At 36.5% G+C, this 24253-nt stretch overlaps 2 protein-coding genes across 5 annotated transcripts; both read right to left on the bottom strand.

The window, feature by feature from the left end:
• Positions 1-3813: 3813 nt before the first annotated feature.
• LOC136266412 (NLR family CARD domain-containing protein 3-like) lies at positions 3814-24131 on the bottom strand. Of its 4 annotated transcripts, XM_066061430.1 has the most exons (5): positions 24034-24130; positions 23492-23648; positions 18924-21165; positions 18409-18529; positions 16843-18354 (listed from the first exon to the last, which is right to left on the bottom strand). In XM_066061430.1, the coding sequence occupies exons 3-5, from the start codon at positions 19079-19081 to the stop codon at positions 18199-18201; spliced, it is 435 nt and encodes a 144-aa protein (XP_065917502.1). In that variant the 5' UTR covers positions 19082-21165; positions 23492-23648; positions 24034-24130; the 3' UTR covers positions 16843-18198. The 4 variants fall into 4 exon arrangements, 3 of the variants coding, with proteins under 3 accessions (XP_065917500.1, XP_065917501.1, XP_065917502.1); XR_010706108.1 differs by lacking the exon at positions 23492-23648 and having other exon boundaries at positions 24034-24126; XM_066061428.1 differs by lacking the exons at positions 16843-18354; positions 18409-18529; positions 23492-23648 and adding an exon at positions 3814-7801 and having other exon boundaries at positions 21137-21165; positions 24034-24126.
• Positions 4960-6758, bottom strand: LOC136267510 (NLR family CARD domain-containing protein 3-like). Its single transcript, XM_066062676.1, has 2 exons — positions 6472-6758; positions 4960-6001 (listed from the first exon to the last, which is right to left on the bottom strand). Exons 1-2 carry the CDS (start codon positions 6756-6758, stop codon positions 4960-4962), a joined length of 1329 nt encoding a protein of 442 aa, XP_065918748.1.
• Positions 24132-24253: the final 122 nt, after the last annotated feature.

The following is a 24253-nucleotide window of genomic DNA, read 5'->3' as shown; positions in this document are numbered from 1 at the left end:
AAATTTTGAAGTTTTGGAAGTTTATGATGTCTTGCACTATAGCTGAAAAATTTTCATTTCAATTGGAGAATGTGGATATTTTATTTGGATGACTATTGTTAACGCCTGACCAGCCATAAACCACAACAGCTAATTGTCATATTTCCCTAAAGGAAACCAATTGAAAATATCCTAGCGTAAAATCATAAATCTAGTAAATTTTGAAGCATTTTTAATGCACATAGTCTGTCAGAAGCAGGGGCCCAGACCCCTGCATCCATAACTCACTACCAAATATGGAAACTACCTTGAGGATACGCCCCTGAAAATGTGTAGTCTATAGAGTGGTAACACCTGACATCACAGTAGTTCATCACAGTAGTTACATCAACACTTCTGTGGCACAGAAAAATATATCTGTGTATATGCTATTGGGGCATGAGTTTACTTAATTGATTTTCTAAACCCTACCACATTGTCAGGAGCAAGGAAGAGAGTAGATATTTAAGCAGTGCAAGTTAATTTGATCTGTGATGGGTGAGTTACTGTCAGCAAAAAACTTCATGCACACAACAATTTTGACACTGTGATAAGTGCAATAGAAGAGTCCCACAATGCTTGTATTGACAAATAGACATGCATACAGCAGTTCATTATTGTTCATTCTTTCTTACTGAAGTGTTGTTTTGTGACAATTGTTTTCTTGAGTTTTAAGCCCAAAACAGCCATTTTAACCTGCTAGGGTCAAAACCAACCCGATGCAAAAATAATGTTTGTCATGCATCATCTTTCCAATTTCTGTTCCATGTTCGTAAATTTCAAGCAGAATAAATCACCAGAAGTCAAGTTGTAGTCTCCCAAAGGAACCCCACCAGTAAATTTTCCCCACTTCTTGTCCCTCCCTCTTCCCCCAGCAGACGCTGCTGGCTCTCCCTTGTCAAAGATAAATAAGGGGTGAGTTAAAATGTTGAATGGTTGTTACTAATTTAATGTACCATATGAAGCAAAAGTACATTATTAATTTACTAGATTAATATGTCCTGACAAGCTACCTTTTCAAGTCTGTTTTGTCCTCAGCTCATAGTGGTTGAGATTTATTTATTATTATTTTTCAATACTGTGAAACTGCAATAATGAAGATTGTATACAGGCTAATGATGAAGTCCATAGTATAGTTTTGTAGTGCTATAACTTAAAAGAATTCTACTAAAGTAGCTACATTCACATGGAGTTCCATAACCAATGTTGATGATGATATCAGGAAGGAATACTTGTAGGTATTTGTATTACAGAATATTTCAGTCTGGTGGGAACATGTGGCTAGATCTATGTAGTTTACAGTTGATATTAATAGAGCTGCTAAGCAAAAAAATTGATGAAATCATTCACTTCGTGATAAAAGCACCAAAAATCTGTGGGAAGTTGAGTAAGGTATACTGAATCATTTGAGATACAGTGCCACGTCAAAATCATTGCCCCCCTAGGGCATGTTTGGAAACTTTTAAGCTAGGTTATAAGCCCATTTCTAGCTGGTCAGAAAACCATATAAATATATTCAAAATCTTTAAATAACATGAATGTATTTCAAATTTACAGGTGCAATCAGAAAATCTCTCAAAATGTGGTAAAATAAACTTTTTAAATACTTCTAATGGAACCAATATTTCCGAGTTAAAAAAATACAGGCACAATCCAATAGAATTAATAATGCATTGCACATCTATGGCTTCATATACCATGACCCTCCATGCTTCTTAATGTGGCAAAGCTAATGACCTGGATGGACATTGGATATGACCATCCCTTGCTCATCTATCCAGATGCAAAGTTGCAGTATAGTTACTATTGAACACTTTTATGGCTTCCCAAGTACATTTTCTATTGATTTTACTTGTCAGGTTCTTTGAGCATAATATGATTGGTAATTGTAATGGCACCATATCTAGGCAAATGTTGGACCAAGTTTGGCGCTTTTATCAAAAAGTGAATGATTTTTTCACTTAGCTGCTCTACTATAATGAGATGTTTCAGAGTGAATTCTCCTGTTTTAAGATGATACAGAACATGATTAAACAAAATTGTTCCCTACAGTAGGGGACTTTAAAAAGTTTACATTTGGTTCAAAAAGAACTATTGTAATACTATTAGTAATTACCATTGGTTTTTACGATTGCCTTAGTAATTACAATAGTAATTACGATTGCTTGTATTGTGTTGTATGTTGTACAGGTATTGTTTTGTTAATTGACTGCTACATGACAGCTACTAAGTTACAAATTTCACTGCCCTTGCTGTTATCAAGCTTGTTGCCAGCTGGTAGTTACACATTTAATTTGTTCTTGCCCCTCTGTGTGTGGTTGTGCATGTAACTGGCAACTAGACTTGTTTTGTTTTAAACATGTAAACATATGTAAACATGATAGTAATTACGATATGTTTGGTTTTTACCATTACAAAGGTCATCGTAAACTATTATTACATTACAATGGTCTTTACAAAACCAAATGTAAACTTTTTAAAGTCACCTACTGTATGTGATTCCCATTGTAATTCATTTAACATTTCATAACACTGGAATCATATGTATACGGACGGTAGGCTCTTTCTATCAACAAAAGCTTGGCTTTGCAAGTAATAGATTGAATGTGTTTATACCATACATAAGTCACTCTGGATCATGAAACCCATAATGTTTGACAGTAGATAAGGCATGGCTGTCTGTATGGCGAGGTTATATTTTCATCTTTAATAGGGTGTGAAACACTCATAGCAAAATAATTTAGATACATTTAATTTCATCAGCCACTATAATTATATTTTCCATAATGTTTCTGACAGACTGTAGGATAACTTAAGGAGCCTCCAAGCTGTAGAAGTGGTATAAGGTGAAGTGCATACTACTGTCCAGGCAATGATATCTGCTGCCAGTGTGTGAAGTATTGTATGCTCTAAATTGAATTGTTTAAAATATTTATGAGCTTCATTTATGGCCACTCAAATTAATAATTAATATGTTTTATGAAAATCAGTTTCAGGTGCAGGCAGGGTAGATTTAGCAACAATTAGATGAGTTACTGACCGTTCTGTTAGAGTATATCGATCCACACTATGTAGCATGACAATTTTCTGCAGATTTTTACTAGTAAAATGCTAATCATGACACTGAATTAGCATATTTGCTGTAGCCCAATATGTGTTTCTAAAATCTAGCTGCCATTTGCTATGCATTTATGAAATTTCACATTCTCAGAAAAGATAAGGGCAGTGGACCAGAAATATTACTGAAGTGATCTATCCATGAATTTTCATTGCACAAGTGACCTGTATCTTGAAAATCTGTTACTTTACCTCTTAGGTACCATCTGATGCTTTGAAATCTCCATGCAAAAACAACTTGGCTGTACAAAAAAGGCGCATCCATGAAAGTAACTGGTGACTATAAGAGCTGATATCTGGTACAGCGAATGATGAATGGTAATCCAACTATTTTTTACAAGTCCTTCATTTATCATTGACTTGTCTTGCTGCAGTCCTCTAATTAATTCACTCTTAAAACTAATTGGCTAGTAATTTGGCCACTTTTTTCTCTACACTCACTATTGAAAAAGGGGACCATATTACTAGCCAATTAGAGTTAAAATGAATCAATTAGGAACTGCAGAAGTCAGTGATAAAGCTAGTAAGATTGTAAAACATAGTTGGCTTCACTCTTGACCACATCAGATATCAGCACTTACAACAGTCACCTGCAGTTACTTTTTACTTTCATGGATGCACCCTTCTTGTACAGCCAAGCTGCTTTTGCATGAGATAATATTATGCCATTACCTGAGAACTTTCAACTTTTCCAGAAAAAAGCATTACAACACATGCAGTCAGTTCAACAAGAGACCAACTATTTCAACACCTTCACACATGCATACATGGACAGGAAAAAAACAAATACCTATTGCTTTATATAAGAAAGTTATGTATATCTATATCTTCTGTAAAGTCTCTTTGATGAGGACATCCAGCAATCATGTGCAAACAATTTAGACCCAACTCCTTTCTTTTTTTGTTTATGTCTAATATTGCATTTCTTTTCATACGAAGCAAATCACTATCATGTAGAGATAAAGTCAGCCTTGTTAAAGTGTTGTTATGATACATTGCATCTACCAAAGCTAAATTAAAGGCAAATGTGGTATAACTGAAACAAAAACAAACCTTCAGTGAGAGGAGACTTGTATTCACTAACATGGCCTCTACAATCCTTATTTCTCCTTCACTAAGCCTTGGTTGTTCGAAACTTTTGTATACACGATCACTGACTGTATATGATGCAAATTTTCCATTGTTGCTGTTGAAAGAAATTACCAAACTTTGTAGTGTTTTGTTCATTTGTATGATTTCAGCAAACACCTTTGCTCCCTCATCAGTGATATTGTTCATTGATATGTCAAACTCTAACAGTGTTGGATTGGTTTTGAGGTTGTTACCAATAGCTGTTACTCCTTCATCAGTTATTTTGTTGTCTGAAATATCCAGTTTCAGTAAAACAGTATTGAAGTCCAATGCAATAGCAATAGCTTTTGCACCCTTATTTGCAATATGGTTACTAGACATGTGGAGTTCTGTCAATGTTTTATTTGTCTTTAATCCTTCTATGATAGTCTTTGTTCCTTCACATGTAATATTGTTGGCAGATATATCAAGGTGTAACAGTGATTTGTTTACTTTGAGGAATTCCCTAATGGTTATCGCTGAAGTGGACAAATGGTTGTTTAATACACTCAGAACCTGTATACTTGTATTTGAATGCATAGATTTAAATATTGCTACTGCTCCCTTACAAATAATATTACAACTCGATATATTAAGCTCCACCAATGTGCAGTGTACAGTGAGACACTCACTAATATCTACAGCTCCATCATATGATAAGTTATTATTTGAAATATCAAGTTTTCTTAACGTTGTATTTCTCCGTAATGCCATTCACATGCCCATTGCACCTTTAACATTGATACTGTTATGCGATATGTTAAGTTCTTCTAAAAGAGTACTACATTTAATGCATTCACTTATAGCAATTGCCCCATCATCAGCTATATCATTATCTGATATATTAAGTTTATTTACACTTTTGTTTATTTGTAAGGCAATTGCAATCTGCTCTGCTCCTTTACTAGTAATACGATTGTTAGCCAAATTTATCTTTAGTAGACTGGTACTTTCCTTGAGACATTTACTGATAGCTGCAGCTCCATGTGTACTTAGTCCAATGAATGAAATACCAAGTGTTTGCACTGTAGTACTATGGAGAAGAAAGTCTGATACCAGCTGTGCTCCAATATCACCAATACCATGTTCATCCCAAATACATGACTTTGCTGATGTATCAAGAACAAGTCTATATGGATAACTTTCCCATGACAATTTCACCACTTTAAGTGCGTTGTTATACTTGAAAGACCTACTGATCTTAAGCACTTCATTGTCAGGTATTTTGTTAAATGAAACATCTAGTATCTGCAGTGTCTTGTTTAGACAAATGGTATCATCAATCTTTAAACATCTTGTACGTTTGTTTGTCAATGTCTGCACCATCCTAAACTCTAATAGTGTATTATTTTTCATAAGGTATTCATTAACGGCTATCACCCCTTGGTCAGAAATATCATTATATGAAATATCAAGATACTGAAGTTGCTTATCTCCTTGCAGAGCCTCTGCAATTTTCCGTATGCCTTTACAATTAATGTTGTTGTGCGATATATTTAACATCAACAAAGAATAGCATTCCCTTATAATCTGGCTGATAGCTATTGCACCAGTACAAGATATTTTATTGTGAGAAAGGTTAAGTTCCTTTAGTACACAAGAGGTCTTGTGTTTGGCACCCTGCACTTCAAAAGAGTTCATTATCATTGCACTTTCTTCTTCTACATAACCTTTGTGGCACTCTTTTTTGAATTCTGTAACAGTACACTTGCTTTTATCCACAAATTCAAGAGTGCATTGGATAACTGAATTGCCCCTACATCACATATATAATTATTACTAAGATCTAATGATTGCAAGTTACGATATATTCTGCTAAGATTTCCATTAATATGTCCATCCCAGAATAAAGATATATTATTATGTGCCAAACAGATGTGTTGTAAAGAAACAAATTTATTCTTGAAGTTAACAAAACACTGCCACATTTTCATTTCACTGTCATCAATTGTGGCAGAGGTAATTTTAAGTGATTTCCACTGCATGGGATAATTCACCAAAAAAAATATCAATGACATAAAACCATGTGGTGATCCAAAAGAATAGCAAAATTCTAAATTACCATCGCTAGGAATAGTGGTAGGCGTTACATAAATGTTTTTGTAAGTTTCCCAAAAACACTACAGATACATTAATCTGTTCAAAATAGTAGCTTGAAAATCGATGAAATGAAGTTTAAAGCTTGATCGTTGTCCCATTATTCCAGCATACATAATCCAGTAGTACCTTTGCTTGGAATCTAAACTTTCTTTCATTACTATAACTTGTTCCTCATTGTCAAGTGTAGATATATGAAGTGCAGCTAAGAATGACTGCATCACATCAGGAATAAAGCAGTAAGATATCTCTATTTTTGGGAGATAATGCTTTGAAACATGTAACAAACCAAATCCATCACTGGCTCCAGGCAAACTGTCAATTTCAGGACACACTTCTTGAACTTCATTAACCGTATACTTGAGAAATTTTCTTATCTTTTTACCTTCAACAACTGGTGCATGTTCAAATGGCATCGGGCGCAATGTACTTTTCTATAACCCTTTAAATGCTAAATGAGCTAAGTGATACACAAAAGCCTTGGCAGACTTGGGTAAATTGACTAGTTTGTGCATTTCACTAAAAGGTGACTTCCCTTGATTTGCATACTCTTGGCACACGGTATACACAATTAACAACTCGGCTATTTCTGTAAGTGTTTTTGGTAAGTTTTTCAGTTTCACTATGCATAAAAGAATGGATAAGTAAAATGGTGAATAAGTAAGGACACTGATGATAGGATACTGAGTTAAGCACTTTTCTAGTTCAGCTCTTTTTTCTGGTACTTCCTTAAGTGCTTCTGAAATGTACTGAGATTGTTCTGTACTTGTCAGGCCAAGAATTTCATATCTCTGGTCAACTATGTAATCTATCGATACTGAGGCAATGCTTGGTCGTGAAAGAACCACTATCATACACTTAGGCAAACGTTCACCATGGATTATTTTATCAACAAACAACCTCAACTGACTATCAATAGGGCATTCATTATATCCATCTATCACAAGAACTATAGTAGACCCTTTTGATTCCTTAAGTCTTCTAGCTGTAATTTCAACATCACTATCATTGACAACATCATATTTAGTGTTTAAATAATAAAACAATTCACTAACAGATGAAGTAGAATGTAAATCATTATCAAGTGAAACAAGTATGCCCTCCAATATTTCACCACTAGCCCAGTAATAAGCAATTTCTTTGGATAGTACACTTTTACCAATTCCAGGTATTCCCTCTATTAGAACAGACTTTGGACAACAATGAAATATTTCTTGAATGCTTTTAGCTCTACCACTCATTGCTACTTTATCTATAGCAAATGAGCCTCTCCTGTGGTGACTACGTATATCACTTAGCTTACTGTATGTAAGCTCACTATCACGTTTAATCAGTGTAAATTTAACAGGTACCTTGAGAGATGATGAGGTAACCAGTCTTTTTTTTTGAGGTTTAAACCTGGTCACCTTGTACACATCACGTAGGAAGTCAGTCATGAAGACAAGTGCATTCGATGTCACTACAAAGTCAACAAGTGCAAATTTTAGTTATCAAGCATTATAGTAGTACTGTTTAGTAGGGGTCCCCCTAAAAAAAATGGTGCTTGCCAAATTTCTGCCTTTAAAAAATATCATACATCATGAAAATCACCTTTACAGACTAATGCTAGCACATCTAACATCAAATCCACCATTAAAAAAGTGTTTACAGAAGGCTGAATACCGATTTTTTTAAAAATCACCAAAACCTAATTTTCGGTCAGCTGGCTTGCTTGCCTGACCACAGTCGCAAGGGAGGCCAAACAGAACAGTGCATGGTCACCATTTCTGCCACAATAACAAATCATGTGTGACATGTGCTTTTCTGGTTCCGACAAGTGTCTACTTTCTATGCTTTGCTTTTCCTTTTATATTCAATCACATGGTTATCTTCTTTATGCATGGAAATCATACCGAAGCATTAAAATTTAGTATTGATACTTTTCTTTAGAGGAGCATAGTTAGACACCACAAAACTATTTGGATTGCTAATGGGTCATTCCATGCCAAATCACCAAGAAATTGTAGGGTCACCTCTTGGATTTCGACGAAACTTGGTGTGTTTGTAGTACCTATGGTACTCATCACCCATACCAATTTTTAGCCTCGTACACCACATAGTTTCTGATTTATGACCACAAATATTTTGAACACTTCATGAAAAATTGGTCTGTCTTGAGTTACAAAATCAACTGTAGCTCACCACTGTGGTAATATTTTAAAATAAAATTTTCAGCGATTAAAGACTGTTCATTGATCTTTCAAGTAATCCATAAACTATGGGATATGAATTTAATTAAGGTTTAAAAAGGCTCCATTAAAAACTTTAATCCTTAATGTTTCAAAAAGTGCTGCTTCAAATTCTTTCAATTTTTTAGCAAATAATAATTAGGTTATGGTCTATTGTTGGTAAAATTTTTGTGGTGGGCCCATAATGGGTTCAAGAGATATAATTAAATATGTTGTGGTATGTAGTGGAATTTTGTAGTCTATTATTGCTATATGGGATTGTACACCTCTAATAACCACATGATGCCAACTTTGTCTTACATAATGAAGGTGTCCAAGTACAGTGCAACCTGTATTAGTGACCACCTGTATTGAAAGATCACCTTTGTGCTGCAATTTATTTAGTTGGATTTACTGTATGGGTAATTCCATATCGGTTCACCACAGTTTTGCACATGACCCCCTCAGAATTGGACGGAATTGGTGTGTGGGTATCCTAAATGGTCATATGTATCCCTTCACCCATTGCTTGTATGGCTTCCCAGAAATGGCTTATTTAGTATTCTTTTTTGCTGTACTTGTGATCATTCAAAGCATCATAACTTGGGTGTTTTTAAAATGAATTGCACCACTTTAAAGCTCATCTTTCATTTGGTATATTTAATAGCTTAATTTGATGAAGTTAATAATTAACCATGTCTCCTAATCTTTGACCTTTGCTCTACCAAAAAGTGCTGATTAGAATTTTTGTGGATACTTGTCAGACATTCAACTATCAGTTGCAAAAGTTTCAACGTGGGGTCTCTATGGGATTATGAGATAGGTAGCTAGCGGTGTTTGTGGTATTATAGTAGATATCCCATGCAATATTGCCTACCTTGAAGCCCATTCTGCTGATTTAGGTTTGTAGACACATAGGACTCCTTGATTCAACTGCAAGTTAAATGTATGCATATATAAACAGATTGTGACAAAGGCATGCCGGTAATACAAGTTTGTTACTGTGGTGACAGTGTGATGCTGTTTTATAGCAAAGTTATTTCTTTTTTTGTCAGAGTTCACGCAACCACTTTTTGTCCTTGGATCTACGAGAGTTAGAATGTCATCCATTGGTATAGTGTGGATATTCTGGGGGTCTGGGTACTTGAACGAGTTTGATGGACCGTGTGGATACAGAAATTTCAGCACTTCCTTAGTGTCACTGCAAACTTGAAGCACACAAGCTAACCACCAATTCTCTTCATGTAAACAAGTGACAAATCCAGCAATTGATTCTGGTGAAGCTTCATTCTTTGCTAGAGCAACTTTCTCTTTCCTGAAAACATCAGATTATGAGTAAAATTTATTTCCACTCTGCTATCTGAGATTGGCACAAAAGAGCGCAGTTTTCTCGTACCATGGATTGTACGTGAGAGTTGAAAGCAACATCCCTGTTGTCTCAAATAATCTTCATTGTTACAATACCCAAAGTACGCAGCAGGTATGTTGCTACATGCTCAATTGAACAACTGACGTGGTGTCATTAGCTGGTCATTGTACTGCCTTTGCAAGCTATAGAAGCTGGCTGCATTTGAAAACTATACAACTAAATAAATTGCAACACAAAGGTGGTCTTTCAATACAGGTGGTCTTTCAATACAGGTGGTCTTTCAATACAGGTTGCACTGTACTTGGACACCTTCATTGTGTAAGACAAAGTTGGCATCACCTTATCAGGAGTGGTAATTGGAGGTGTACACTCCCACATAGCAATAATAGACTACAAAATTCCACTACATACCACAACATATTTAATTATATCTCTTGTACCCATTGTGGCCCCACCACAAAAAAATTTACCAACAATAGACCATAACCTAATTATTATTTACTAAAAAATTCAAAGAATTTGAAGCAGCACTTTTTGAAATATTAAGGATTAAAGTTTTTAATGGAGCCTTTTTGAACCTTAATTAAATTCGTATCCCATAGTTTATGGATTACTTGAAAGATCAATGAACAGTCTTTAATCGCTGAAAATTTTATTTTAAAATATTATCACAGTGGTGAGCTACAGTTGATTTTGTAACTCAAGACGGACCAATTTTTCATGAAATGTTCAAAATATTTGTGGTCATAAATCAGAAACTATGTGGTGTACGAGGCTAACAATTGGTATGGGTGATGAGTACCATAGGTACTACAAACACACCAAGTTTTGTTGAAATCTGAGAGGTGACCCTACAATTTTTCGGTGATTTGACATGGAATGACCCTAATACTATGCTACCGTAAAAGGGAGAAAATATGTGTAGCCACGTTTATAAAATGATCACATGATGTGAACACACCCTTGAACAATCAGAGCATGTTGCCACGTCCTCAACGATCAGAGCTGCATGACCACACCCCTTACTGATCTAGCTGCAGTTTTACTGCAGAAACAAGACACGGTAACCATGCCACTTGAAATAAGCAGTGAGATCAAGATACTCCAAAACGCCGTTAGGCTACCATTATAACTTAGAAAAAATATGACACCAAAAGGTATAAAAAATGAAAATAAAAACTTGTCACAATGGGCACTCGAACCACAGACCGCCAGCCTGAAGAGCAGCATTCCTAACCACTGTACCATTGGTACTAGCTGCCAGCTCTTCTTATTTTTGTCATATTTAAATGTCACAAATGTAAATCACTATAATAATATTATAACACTATACTGTATATATCTAACCCTAACCCTAACCTGATGTTTTAAAATGTTGTCCTAATACCCAGTGAAGAAGAAACCAAAGCTGAACCTGACCCTAACCCTATCTAACCCTAATGCTAACACTAACGGGACGCTCGCTCCAACTCTAGAACTCACCCAAAAACTTACTTTCATACAACTAGTGTGTTTGATACTCGAGTTATGGGTGACACTGCCTCAAAAAGAAATAGTGTCCAGCTGCCGGACGAATATCCACTGCGAACTTTATAATGATGACAGTGGTCTTAGCCTCATGTATGCACGGATTGTGAGCTTTCAGCGTTTTCTAATCCTAGGGGTGCTGTTACTAATCCTAGGAACACAGTAAGAGCGAGAGTAAGAGCAAAATTACACAAAATTACGATAAAAACGAAATGGTAACATACTGTACATAATGGTTAGTAGATAATCCAATACAGCAGTCACAGCCACACAAGTATATCATAGCTATATGCTATAACACTTAAGTAATTAAAACTATTAATTTAAAAATGAAGTAGGGTTCCAGCAATAAAAGTAGTGATGGTAGCTATTAAAACAAAGCAATGTAGGAAAATCCCTACTCTACTTTGGCAATGAACAGATTGTGATAACATGCCAATGTAGAAATTTTCACACATGTAATAGCTACCATAATTTCATATACCTTGTTCTTTGCTAGAACCCTACTTTGTTTTTAAATTAATAATTTTCATTGTACTATATAATTGCTTCACATCAAACTAGTGTAGCTGGATTAAATTTGCATGTCAGGTGCAGATCTCAATTGTTTTTATTGTAATGCCACTGTAAAATTCCTACACTTGTTTAAGAGCTTTTTGTGTAACTGAACCACATAAAAGGATAGAATGGTTACAAGGAAAATTAAGCCATAACACAAACTTTCTCCTCAGTGCTAATCACTAACAAGCCAATTTGCTTACTTTTAGCTATGTTCTGCATGTTACATAACCCTACAGTATAACAGAGAATAAATCATCATACAGTACAGTACTACTGTATATTACGGATCATGCAGAACTTGGCTTTATCAGCCAAAAATATCACCCTCAATTTCCCTTCATGACAGCTTAGCAATATTAGTTAGGCACAGCCAAGCCCAAAAATGTCTTCAGACCCTCCAAGACCATGCATACCTCTTAACAATCTATCATGATTCTTCAGACCCTCCAAGACCATGCATACCTCTTAACAATCTATCATGATGACACACCCCGTTATTATTGGCCTATCTGTATGCTAACACAATGAAATAGTGACACACCCCTGGTAGTGAAAGGCTGACTCAAGATACTCTAATACAGCAGTCATCCTAATAGAACAGTCATACGTGTATAACTGCATGCTATAACAAAAACCCCAAACAAACTAATACATTTTAAAATGAAGCAGGGATCCAAGCAATAAAAAGTAGTGAAAAAAGAGATGAATGATGGTATTATAGCATAGCTCAATGGACAAACTAGTGAGCTTCACATTGCTTTCATGATGTCTTGGCAGTATTGGTAAGGTATAAAAAACCCTAAAGTGTCTTCAGAACAGCTATACGTTGCCATGGAATTTTATTTATTTAGCAGAGTTTTCTACTGACTGACTAACTGCCAGATGCCTTCAGACAAGCGTAACTTGACAACTGCTAAGGCTACGGGCTTGATTTCTTTGCTGTTAGACGTCACTTCAGCCCAACTGGTGCATTTTTGGGGTACCGCAGCATAAACAATGCACGGATCATGGGCCTACCTTTGTTCTCCTTTGTGCATGCTCTAACAGTGCAAGGTGTTGATTCATGGTAGCAAATATGGCTTCCTCTCTGCTGACTATCACATTTGTAACAAAAATCATCCATGCTTTCCGTACTGATTGAAGAGATGTTTCTTGTACTCTTTTTCATTCGTAACGCTGTATAACGAGCTGAACATGGCTGAAAACAAAGCATAACAGCACTTCGCTTTTAGCTGTTCCAGCCCTATATTTTCTATGTAATAAAAGAAGCATATACATGTAATAGGACAAAAAAAAACTTGATTGTTGAGAGTTACACTAAACCCTGCACTTTAATGTGCAAGTAAATTCTTACCAGCAGGAGCATTGTTTGACATTGATGTAGGTTACAAATGACCATTGTTTGTCTTGGATTATACCATTCCGTTTTAGTCACGTTAGCTTGGAAGACACACCTTGAAATATTGCAGTTAGAGTGAGTAAATTGATTTCAGATACGCTTTTCATACTAAAAGCTGAAAATAGCAGAAACCACAGCAAAAATAGTAAGTAATGTTTTGGTAGTACAGTTTATATATATGTTAACTTGTCTAGTGCATGGTGCTATTCTTTCTTTTGTTGGAATATATATCTAATCCAAAACAGCCAAGCTGTAAAAAAAGAGTGCAGCCCTTAGAAAGGCTATGGTGAAAAAAGATGTGAAATCCAAGGTGGCAGCCAAGAAATGGCTGTGATGGTAGGTTAATGGTAAAAATTTTAATAACGACAATTCAGGTGAATTTTGTGCCACTACTCTTTTTTTTACAGCTTGGCTGTTTTGGATTAGATTTCACTTCTTTTTGTATTTGTATACCCCAAAGCCGGCCTATGGCTGGCTTTGGGGCTTTTTTAACCTATTTTTTTTTCTTTACCACAGGAAGAAGAAAAAGATGAAGCAGATTTTAAATGTTTTAACTAATTCAGATTTTATCAGTAAATGTACAAATTGTATATATAATACATACAGTTATTACATGTCAATTATTTGTTTGCAGCTGATCTCTCTACTGGGTAACTTGAAATGTAGCTGAACTCTATACAGGGCAATTTGCTTGTAGATGAACTCTCTACAGGATTCTCTCTACAAGGTGACTTCTTCTAGCTGAACTCTCTACAGGGTGATATTTTCGTAGCTTAACTCTCTACAGGGTGACTGATTTTTTTTTGCAGCTGAACTCTCTACATGGTAGTTTCTTTGTAACTGAACTCTCTACAGGATGACTTGCTTCTAGCTGAACTCTCTACAGGGTGATCTGTTCGTAGCTGAACTCAGCGGGGCGATTTGTTTGCAGCTGAATTCTCTACATGGTAGTTTTTTTTGTACCTGAACTATCTCTACAAGGTAACTTCTTCTAGCTGATCTCTCTACAGGGTGATCTGTTCGTAGCTGAACTCTCTACAGGGTGATTTGTTTGCAGCTGAACTCTCTACATGATGGTTTCTTTGTAGCTGAACTCTCTACAAGGTGACTTCTTCTAGCTGATCTATCTACAGGGTGATTTGTTTCAAGATGAACTCTCTACAGGGTGACTTTGCTGTAGCTGAATTGTCTATCAGATTAACTGTTCGTAGCTGAATTCCCCACAGAATAACTTGCAATGTAATATAATTCTATAATGGAGTAAGTTATAAACGTAGCAGAATGCTTTATTAGGGTGACTGTTCTATTAGAGTATCTCGATCTTGCATTTGCTACACGTAGTTGCGTTTCGAATCATAACGCAGTGGTTTGTAATCCGATTCTTCTGTACTACTGCAAGGAATTTCTATGATGATTATTCCAGCTACATACAGATTTTCAGCTCATTGCTCTAAGCAGTTTGCCTGGTAGACGTGAAAACTAATAGTTCTTTTATTCATAAAAATCAATCGCGTAATTTTGACACAGGTTGGGTTTTGTATCATATCTCCATGGTCTTTCTCTCGATTCCTTTCAAACCACAAAAAGGCACTCCTACAATGGTTACTCCATCTACATGTCAATTTTCAACTCATTCCTCCAAGGGGTTTACCCTGTAGATGTGACAGACCTTCGACCTTATTTTACGCAAATAATCAGTCATAATTTCATCGGATTCCTACCAAAGTTGGTACGGAGATCCGCCTTAATAAGCCCTTTAAGTGTGCCAAATTTCAGCCCGATCCGAGGACGCATTTGTGGTTTATGGTGGATTTTGCAAAGTGTGCAAAATGAAGAAGAAAAAGAAGGAAAAAAACCAAGAAATTAAAACAAAATTTTGTTCGCTGGTGTCTCGGAAATGGCTGGAGCGATTTTCTTCAAATTTGGTATGTAGACTCCCCTAACTGGCCGGCACTTCTGTAGCAAATTTGGTTCCAATCAGATAAGGGATCACAGAGCTACATAGGAGTGAAAATTGCGTTTTCTTCCTGTTAATATACTCACGGTGTGGCGTGCCGGCTTCTTGGGCCGCAGATTTTCATATGTGTGTAACAAGGAATCTTAAATCTGAGTAGAGCAGTGGTAGTACTGTAATAATTTCACTACTATCTACCACAATAGTTTTAATACAATTTTTAAAATTGATTTTCTAACTAACTTTCTATTGTACCTTCAGGGTTACTTTGGTCTTTCTTTGTGTACCATTTCTTTTTACTGGTAGTGCAAAGGTGTCGATTCACAGATAGTATGTCAATGGCTTTGTGTCTTAGACTCATCCGTAATTTTTGCACTTACAGTCAATTCAGCCACTTTTTTTTTCTAATCTAAGTTCACTGCAGTATGAAAACATTTGTAATACGTTGTTTTCAGCTAGGAGGGGTATAAAAGTGATGCACTGAAGTTGTAACATGATGTAGCCTTGGAGCTGCAGGTCCGGAGTGAACATACCTGGACTATGACGTGTGACATCATTAGCTCACGTGAGTTTAAATTACAAGCAGGTTTCACGTAGGTACACGCTGTAGGTAGATCTGTGATCCCAGTCAAAGCATAGAGGTAGAGAAAATATAACATCTATGGTCAAAGTCTTAACCCGCCGAAATTCACTGTGACTTTTATATACTACAAGTACACAGAAAAATTTGGAATTTTCAACTAGAATAGGGACCAAAGCACATCGATAAAAAGTACTGAAACAAGCTGGAGTAGTGGACGATATTAAATCACAGTAAAACAATAAGAAGTGTTATATCTCTACTGTGCATTTCCATTATGGTATCTTGAGCACAGTAGGGACACTTCCTACTGTTTTACTGTGATTTAATATGATGCACTACTCCAGCTTGTGCTACCAGCAACTGGGAGAGAAAAATCATTATAATTATGGCGAAATGCCTGTTGGAACTTTAAAACATCTTCTTGGAGATCCTTATTTCTTGTGAGTTACGTATAATTCTGTAAACTTGATAATAGCTACGTATAAGATAAGTTCATGCATTTTTATTAGTGCAAGGCGGCGTTATTATTAATACATGGTAGACCACATGGTTGGCAAGCTTGAAGTTGGCCTAGTACAGAATGGTTATTAGTTGCTGTGCGTATGGGTGTAAGAACCGACATGGAAAGCATAAAGGACTTGGTTTCTTTAGGGTTCCTTCTACACAAACGGAAAAGGGACGGAAATGGGTAGTGGCAATGAAGAGGAAGGCGTGACAGCCGAATGAGCATTCGCATACTTGTGGCGACCATTTTATATCAGGTACATTTGCTCTGTTAAGAGTAGATAAGTTTTGAATGGACAATGGACATGAATTTTATTTCAGTTATCATAAGTAACAGGGTTGTTAGACTCGTGTGCATTGTATTAGGGTAGCTAGTGATTGTTTTATTAGAGTATTTCAAACATATCATCATTGTGTGCATTTACATGTGCAGTGGTGAGTGTATTAGGAATGGAATTCAATGGTAGAGTTATATAAATGAGTTGACCTTGGTGTGAGCTTTTTGGTAGGTCATTAGAATCTCAGCTGTACTATAATTTTATTTACTGATTATAGCCTGCTATAATCTGGTAGAATATCTAGGCAAGCATGTTTTATTAGAAATTTTGTACCTTTTAGGTATGCCAGTGGACAGTTGTTATGTATCATACGTATACAATATTATTCATTAGTAGCAACACTTTCACATTGTTCACTACAATACCAGTTACCACGTGGTTTACGTGTTAATTGGACACACTTAAAATGAAACCACTCTCCATTGGGGCATGTATTATTGTCACAGGCAATCATTTTACCAAATTCATTGCGCTTACACCAGCAGTACACAGAACTAGTCTCATCTGAAGTAGAAGTTTTCGGCTCAGAAGCTGCTGAAGCTGTAAAATCCCCTTTCAACAGGAGTGGTAGGAGTACATCTCTGAAAAAAGATTTAAGTGATAGCTTTATCCTATCAAAAACATCTTGATCCAATTTAACCCGTTCAATGTGCACACCAACAGGAGTCCAACAAACAAAATCACAATAATTTCTATTAGTAATACTCATTTGTCCTTGCATTTGTAGGTAATAATCATGAGTATGCGAGAGTTGCATTTCCGCTCACCACTTGGCTGCAGATAAAACTTATCATCTATATATTCATTTGGATCTAGGAGTCTATGTGTATAAGGACATTTTATTTCTACCAAACCATCTCCACAACATTTGCATGACACCAATCCATCTGGTGAGGCTCCAAGATGTGGAAATGCTGGGTTGATGAATAGCCTAACACATTCAAATGTAAACTCATCATGGAGGGCCTGCATCTTATGAACATAAGCTTCGCATGCAACTGGTTCATTTGTTATTTCCCAGTGTAATGCAGGTACTTTCATGGAATTGAACTGACTGCGTGACAAAATTTCTCTTACTAGTGACTGAGGTGGACATTTTATGTTTGTTCTGCTAACAGGACCAAACTTGGAAGCTGTTACACAACCAATACGATGCTTGTGCCATAAGAGACATTCAGACTGCAACTTTGTTTACTCCTCAAGGTACTGAACTTCATGCTCATCAACAGTTAATGCTTGAAATATTCTGACACATTCCAGGCTTAAGTTTTCTTCATTAACTTCCTTGTATTTCTTATCTTGCAAAGTAGTCAACAGTGGAGGTAGTTTTCTTACTATACGTATGGTAGCATCAACTGTAGTGTGTTCCCAAGCTTCTACTGCAGTAAAAATTCCCGAATCGGGTAAATTTCTTTCAGTTTCCCAAAAAAATGTCTTCACCACCATTCTGTGAGATAGTCTTGAGTTCCTTAGGTTGTCTTGAAGTAGTTGAAGTAATGGTGCCTTTTTCGTCAGATCGTTTTTGCTTGGGTTGAGTGAAGTCCATATCAATCACACGAGCAGGTTCAATCTGTTTGTGACAATAAATATAATGGCTATATGAGTGTGAATATCACAAGTGAACCTTCTGAGAGTATGCTTCATTCCATTGACAAGGCTGTGATGTTCCTGCAGTGTATCCTAACCTAACTGCACACTCTATTTTAAACAAGACTACTGCAATGTGAGAGCACCCCTCACCTAACCTGAATGTATAATAGTAAGGCAACTGATTATACATACAGCATAGCCAAGAGTTCATAATATAGTAGAGAGGGCTCAGGGGAGGATCCAGAGTTTGGAAAAAGGGGGGGGGGGGGCACCTTGCTGAAAAATGTAGAAGAGCAAAAAAAAAAAAAAGGTCACAGCAATAATAGTCAATTATCCTTTACCATATGTATATATATCACGTATGTAAAATAAAATTGCACTGCCTCATGAACACTGTGACTGCTTTATTAGATTACGTGACAGCTCTTTAGAGTATCTCGATCTTTTATGCAATTTTTGAAACGGATGGAGGGCACGTGCCCCCCTCTGGATCCACCACTGGGGCTCTACTATATTATGAACTCTTGGTATAGCTATAATATGACCTACCCAGCCATGCAAGTGCAATGAGCTGTTACAACTGTTCCGTCTGACTTCACCATTACCCAAGCCTGGTTAGCTTTGCTTGGTGTTTTCTGGCTTGGGTTGACAAATGCTTTTAACATTACACCCCTAGTTCCAATTTTTCTTGACATCACCGTCCTCATGTAGTTACTTGCAAAATAATTGTAACCATCAAAGATAGCAACTGTTCAAATGTGTAAACACCCGGTCGTGCAATGAAATAGGCAAATATATGCCTGTATTCCACTGGCCATGTCTGCCTCATAGTCATGTTCACCTCGATAAGGATCCCTAACTGCAAACCAATGGCATTAAGCTTCGCTTCATATCTCTCTTTATCTTCATCTTTCAAAGAGTTGAAATAGTCACTCACTCTATACTGCCTAACTAATTACAACATTAATCTCCGTTGCCAACCAGAGTAAAAACAATGAGTCACGTGCTCATATGCACAATTTTCACGTGAACTTATGTATAGTTTTTGATTGTGGATTTCAAACCTTCCGTATCGTCTTGACCCTTGACCCACTGTAAGAGCTATTTTGTGGCCTTGACCATTGACTTAGAGTTTGACTGCGGTCGCAGATCGACCTACAGCAAGAGCCTGAGTGACACCCCCTTGTTGTCCCCAGAGTCTGGGGACGGCTCAGAAGTAAACAGCTATTGGAGTTGCACCAGACCCTTTTTCCACCACCCAATACACGGAAAAAGCAGTTTGGCCACGCGAGAATATGGAAAAGATAATAAGGTAAGTGCGGGTAATTCCGGACAGCGGCTAATTCTGGACACTTAGATCGTTCTCAACAATGGTAGAATCCCTGGACCTATAATTTGGTGTGCTAATGCAGTGCCCTATGGTCTATCTACAAACCAAAATTGAAGCGAATCCGTTATTCTACTTTGAAGTTTGACACGTATTTGTAGCGCAATCACGGGTAGTTTTGTTCAAAAACTTTGAAAATGTTTATCTAACCAGGCAGCGCAAGCTCATATTTTCGATTTTCAAAGATTTATATAAAGGTCATACTTTCGGCTAAATGCATACTAAAAATTATAACAATCCATGCAGCACAGGCGGAGTGGCAGTCGATTTTTCAGCAGCTGCTTGGTTGAAATACAAAGAAAAATTTTGCTAATTCCATAAACTTTTAAAAATATGCACTGCTACTTTCTCCCAGAGGGTATAAACTTTCTACTTGATTTGTAAGCTGCAGATGAGTGGTACTTTAGTCTCCATACTTCTAAGAGGAATGGTATAACCTGTGGAAGGCGCTACTTGTTTGTTATTCAAAGCGTCCGGAATTAGCCGCATGTTGCATTTTTACACACTGTTAAATTTCGGTTCATAACTCATCAGCAGTTGATTGTATCAAAACGAATTTTTACTGCAGATGCACCATAAGATAGGCTTTAAAACGATTCCTAGAGTTTGTCTTAACTCGTTGTGAGTACAGTGTTAGAGTGATTTTTCTAGAGTGTCCTGTCACGAAAAATTTGGACCCCCCTATTTTGGTTCCCCTGGTCCAAATATTTGGACTCCCCGGAACAAAAATGTTTGAAATATATGGACCCCCTCTGAAATATTCTATCCCCCCTACAAATTTTATTTTTAACACCATTTGCACGCATTCAAAGATATTTCAGCTGAAATAATAGATCCCCCTGTCTATATTACCCGTTGGATTCAGCTAACCACCCCAGTCTCTATACAGAAAAGTGACAAATATACCCCCTCTGAAATATTCTATCCCCCCCTACAAATTTTAACACTATTTGCACGCATTCAAAGGGGGGTCCAAATATTTCAGCTGAAATAATCGATCCCCCCTGTCTATATTAACCTTGCCTTTACCTGTTGCATTCAGCTAACCACCCTAGTCTCTATACAGAAAAGTGACAAATATATGGACCCCTCTGAAATATTCTATCCCCCCTACAAATTTTAACACTATTTGCACGCATTCAAAAGGGGGCCCAAATATTTCAGCTGAAATAATCGATCCCCCCTGACCTTGCCTTTACCCGTTGTATTCAGCTAACCACCCAGTCTTTATACGGAAAATTGACAAATATATGGACCCCTCTGAAATATTCTATCCCCCCTACAAATTTTATTAACACCATTTGCACGCATTCAAAGGGGATCCAGATATTTCAGCTAAAATAATCGACCCCCCCATCTATATCCTCACCCTTACCTGTTACATTCAGCTGATCACCCCAGTCTCTATATGGAAAAGTGACAAGCATAATATCATATCAAGTGTATAACTATACTTCATGCAGGCTAGTGTTTGCCACAGAGTAGAGGCTCAGCTGCAGGGGAACAAATAGTTATATTTATTTTTAAGTAAGTGAGTTTATTCTCCTACAGCTGGTACATAGCTACATATTAATTTCTTTTTGGAAAAGAGATAGGGTATCATTATTATTGCCGGTTACTAGTTTATAATTTAGTCACAACAATGACACACTGTAAAAAATTAGTAGTGAATTTCACTACTAATTTCTGCCACAATACTCACTGTTTTTGTGTAGTGACGTTCACTACTTTTGTAGTGACCTTTACTAATTGGTTTTTACTGTGCAAGGTGAATACAAAAGCCATGAGGTTATAGGCCTATAGAAGCAACACCTATACATGCACAAAACATAGTTAAGTAGCAACAAGAAACTAAACAATTACACAGAAACAAAACTAAATAGTTGCAAATACAGCTGACATTTAAATACATTATGGTTAAGCAAATTAAGAATAAGGTATGTATATACAATTCCAAAAGAAAACACTAGTTATTTACAAAAACAATTAAGCAATACCTGCTTACAACAGATAGTAAGCGAATGCGACCTTGTAGGGGCAGAAGACAGAGTATAAATTAATACTCTTCAAAATCTCAGCAATGATGCATGGTGATCCAAAATGTCATAGGCATAATATTATGCAGATAAAGAATTTGTGATGAGATATGAGGGAAGGTCAATGTAAGTCAAAGTAACATTAAGATGAGGACTGCTGGACAATAGGAGGTGATCGTTTATTAGAGATACACAAACAGTCACTTTCATGGGTTCAAACTCATTTTCCAGAACCTACACCATTCAGATAAACAGTTTAAATCTTCTTGTAATGTACACAGTTCTTGTGTGTTGTTACCTTTCTGTGCAGGATGACAACATTAGTGAATATCTTAATGTTTGACTTCATTACAGAGGGAAGGTCATTAATATATAGCTAGAATGAACAAAAGAGGACATATTTGAGGAACACCTGAAGATACATAACTCCAGTCAGAATAATGACCATTGATGACAACTCTTTGCCTGCGGGTAGTGAGGAATGAACGGAACCACTGTAACCAATGTAAAACTTCCAGTTTCAACAACAGTCTTTCATGGGAAACAGAATAAAATGCTTTCACATAGTCAATGAAAACACTGTGAGAGCTTAGACGATTGTCAAGTGTTTTAACCTAGTCATGTGTACTTTGTAGCTAGTAGTAAAGAAGTGGTGGACCAATTAACAAACTGGGAGGGTGGGTGTAAATGGTATCAAATATGCTGTTTATAAATCACTCACCCACTCTTGTCAAATAATATCCTTTTGGTTGCCCTAATACACCCAGTACCAACCAACTAATTATTAATCCCTTGGGCCCCATATTACTCATATTGCTGCTAACAACACTTTCGTTCCACATTCTACGTAATACTATTTCAAATAAACTAGCTATCCTTGCAGCATAACCTTACCTTTAAAAGAGGATTAAATAGTTAAAGTGAAATTCCCGGCCTACAGTCAATGAAGTCAATAGAAGGGGTAAACAAAACATTTCAAAAGAAATTAGCTATTTTTTCTCCACACTCCACAGCACATATAAGAGATGAAATCATCATTGATAATGATGCCATCATTGATGCTGAATGTGTACAAAAATATTAAATGTCAGGTAAATTTTTGGATTGCATGTGACCAAACAAGACCATAACATATGTATAAATGACCTGTGTGGACATTGTGTGGTTACAATAGCAAAATTTGTAAAATACAGTTATTATAATAAGCATGGTTGGCTGAGTCCATCCACTCTTTGCATGAAGAAAATTATTTCATAAGATGAAGTCTATTATATACAGGCAATATTATTCGACATCTTCCTGACAAATAGTGTGGAAGATGCTGTTAATTCAACAGATTGTTCACAGAGACTTACTGGCACTGTAATTTCAATTGTACATGTCTCATAGTAACTTAATATAACTACTTTTAAATCTCTGCAGCAATTGAAGGTACTCTACTTTGGATTGTTTCCAGAAAGGGCTGATTGTATATGACTATATGATCATGTACAAAGTCCAGAGCTAGGGCAAGTCAATTCTAAAATCACATTTTCATAGTAGTGAATTAAATAATATCTGGGCGATAGCATGTTGTTAGTATATATGGATATTGGAATTGCTGCTCATAGTCTAATTTATAAGGTACTTCAGTATAGCTAGCTCAGTATATAGTTTTGTAGGTCTGCATAATACTAAAAATTAACATGCAGCACCTTATTGTGATGGTAAGTGTAACTTTAAGAGACGGGGGACGATCACTTAAAACATTTGCTGTAGTAAGGCAGGTGGAATTACACAATAAGTAGCTACTTTACATCACATTGCAAGGATCAATGTTGAAAACTGACAGCAAGTGTCGGCAGAGGAAGCCTGTAAGAGAAAATAATAGTATAGGCATACAGTAGCTAGTTAGACACTTTACACTTGTCACTCAGTTTCCAGAAACTGGAGTGGTTAGATGAATGCAACAGGTAACGACAAAGATAATATAGACGGGGGGAGGGGGGATCGATTATTTTAGCTGAAATATCTGGATCCCCCTTTGAATGTGTGCAAATGGCGTTAATAATAAATTTCGTAGGGGGGATAAAATATTTCAGAGGGGTCCAAATATTTCAAGAAAAAGTGGACCGGGGGGTCCAAATATATAGTTACAGTCCGGAATTACCCTCATTTACCTTAATATAAATCAATAATAAACGCTCAAACAAAAGAGACTATGGTGTGTCATGGCGTATGTAGTGACTAAACTTACTGAAATCGTTGCTTTTGAAGGCAGCTAGTTCTGTCGGTGGACTGTGAGGAGTGAGCGAAGATGTGAGAGAATATTAGATCACGTGACAGCACCTTACATCATAATTGTGGGAATTTCGGACCTCTTCACCTCGACCTCTTCAGCTCTTCGAACCATAGATATATTTCGTAACTCTCTTATCACTAAACAGTAAATTCATCATAGTGCAGTTCAGGGCAGA

The sequence above is a fragment of the Dysidea avara genome, chromosome 9 (genome assembly GCF_963678975.1).
Source record: "Dysidea avara chromosome 9, odDysAvar1.4, whole genome shotgun sequence".
NCBI lineage: Eukaryota > Metazoa > Porifera > Demospongiae > Dictyoceratida > Dysideidae > Dysidea > Dysidea avara.
The sequence above is the reverse complement of the archived record's forward strand: the minus strand, read 5'-3'. Positions and strand labels throughout refer to the sequence as shown.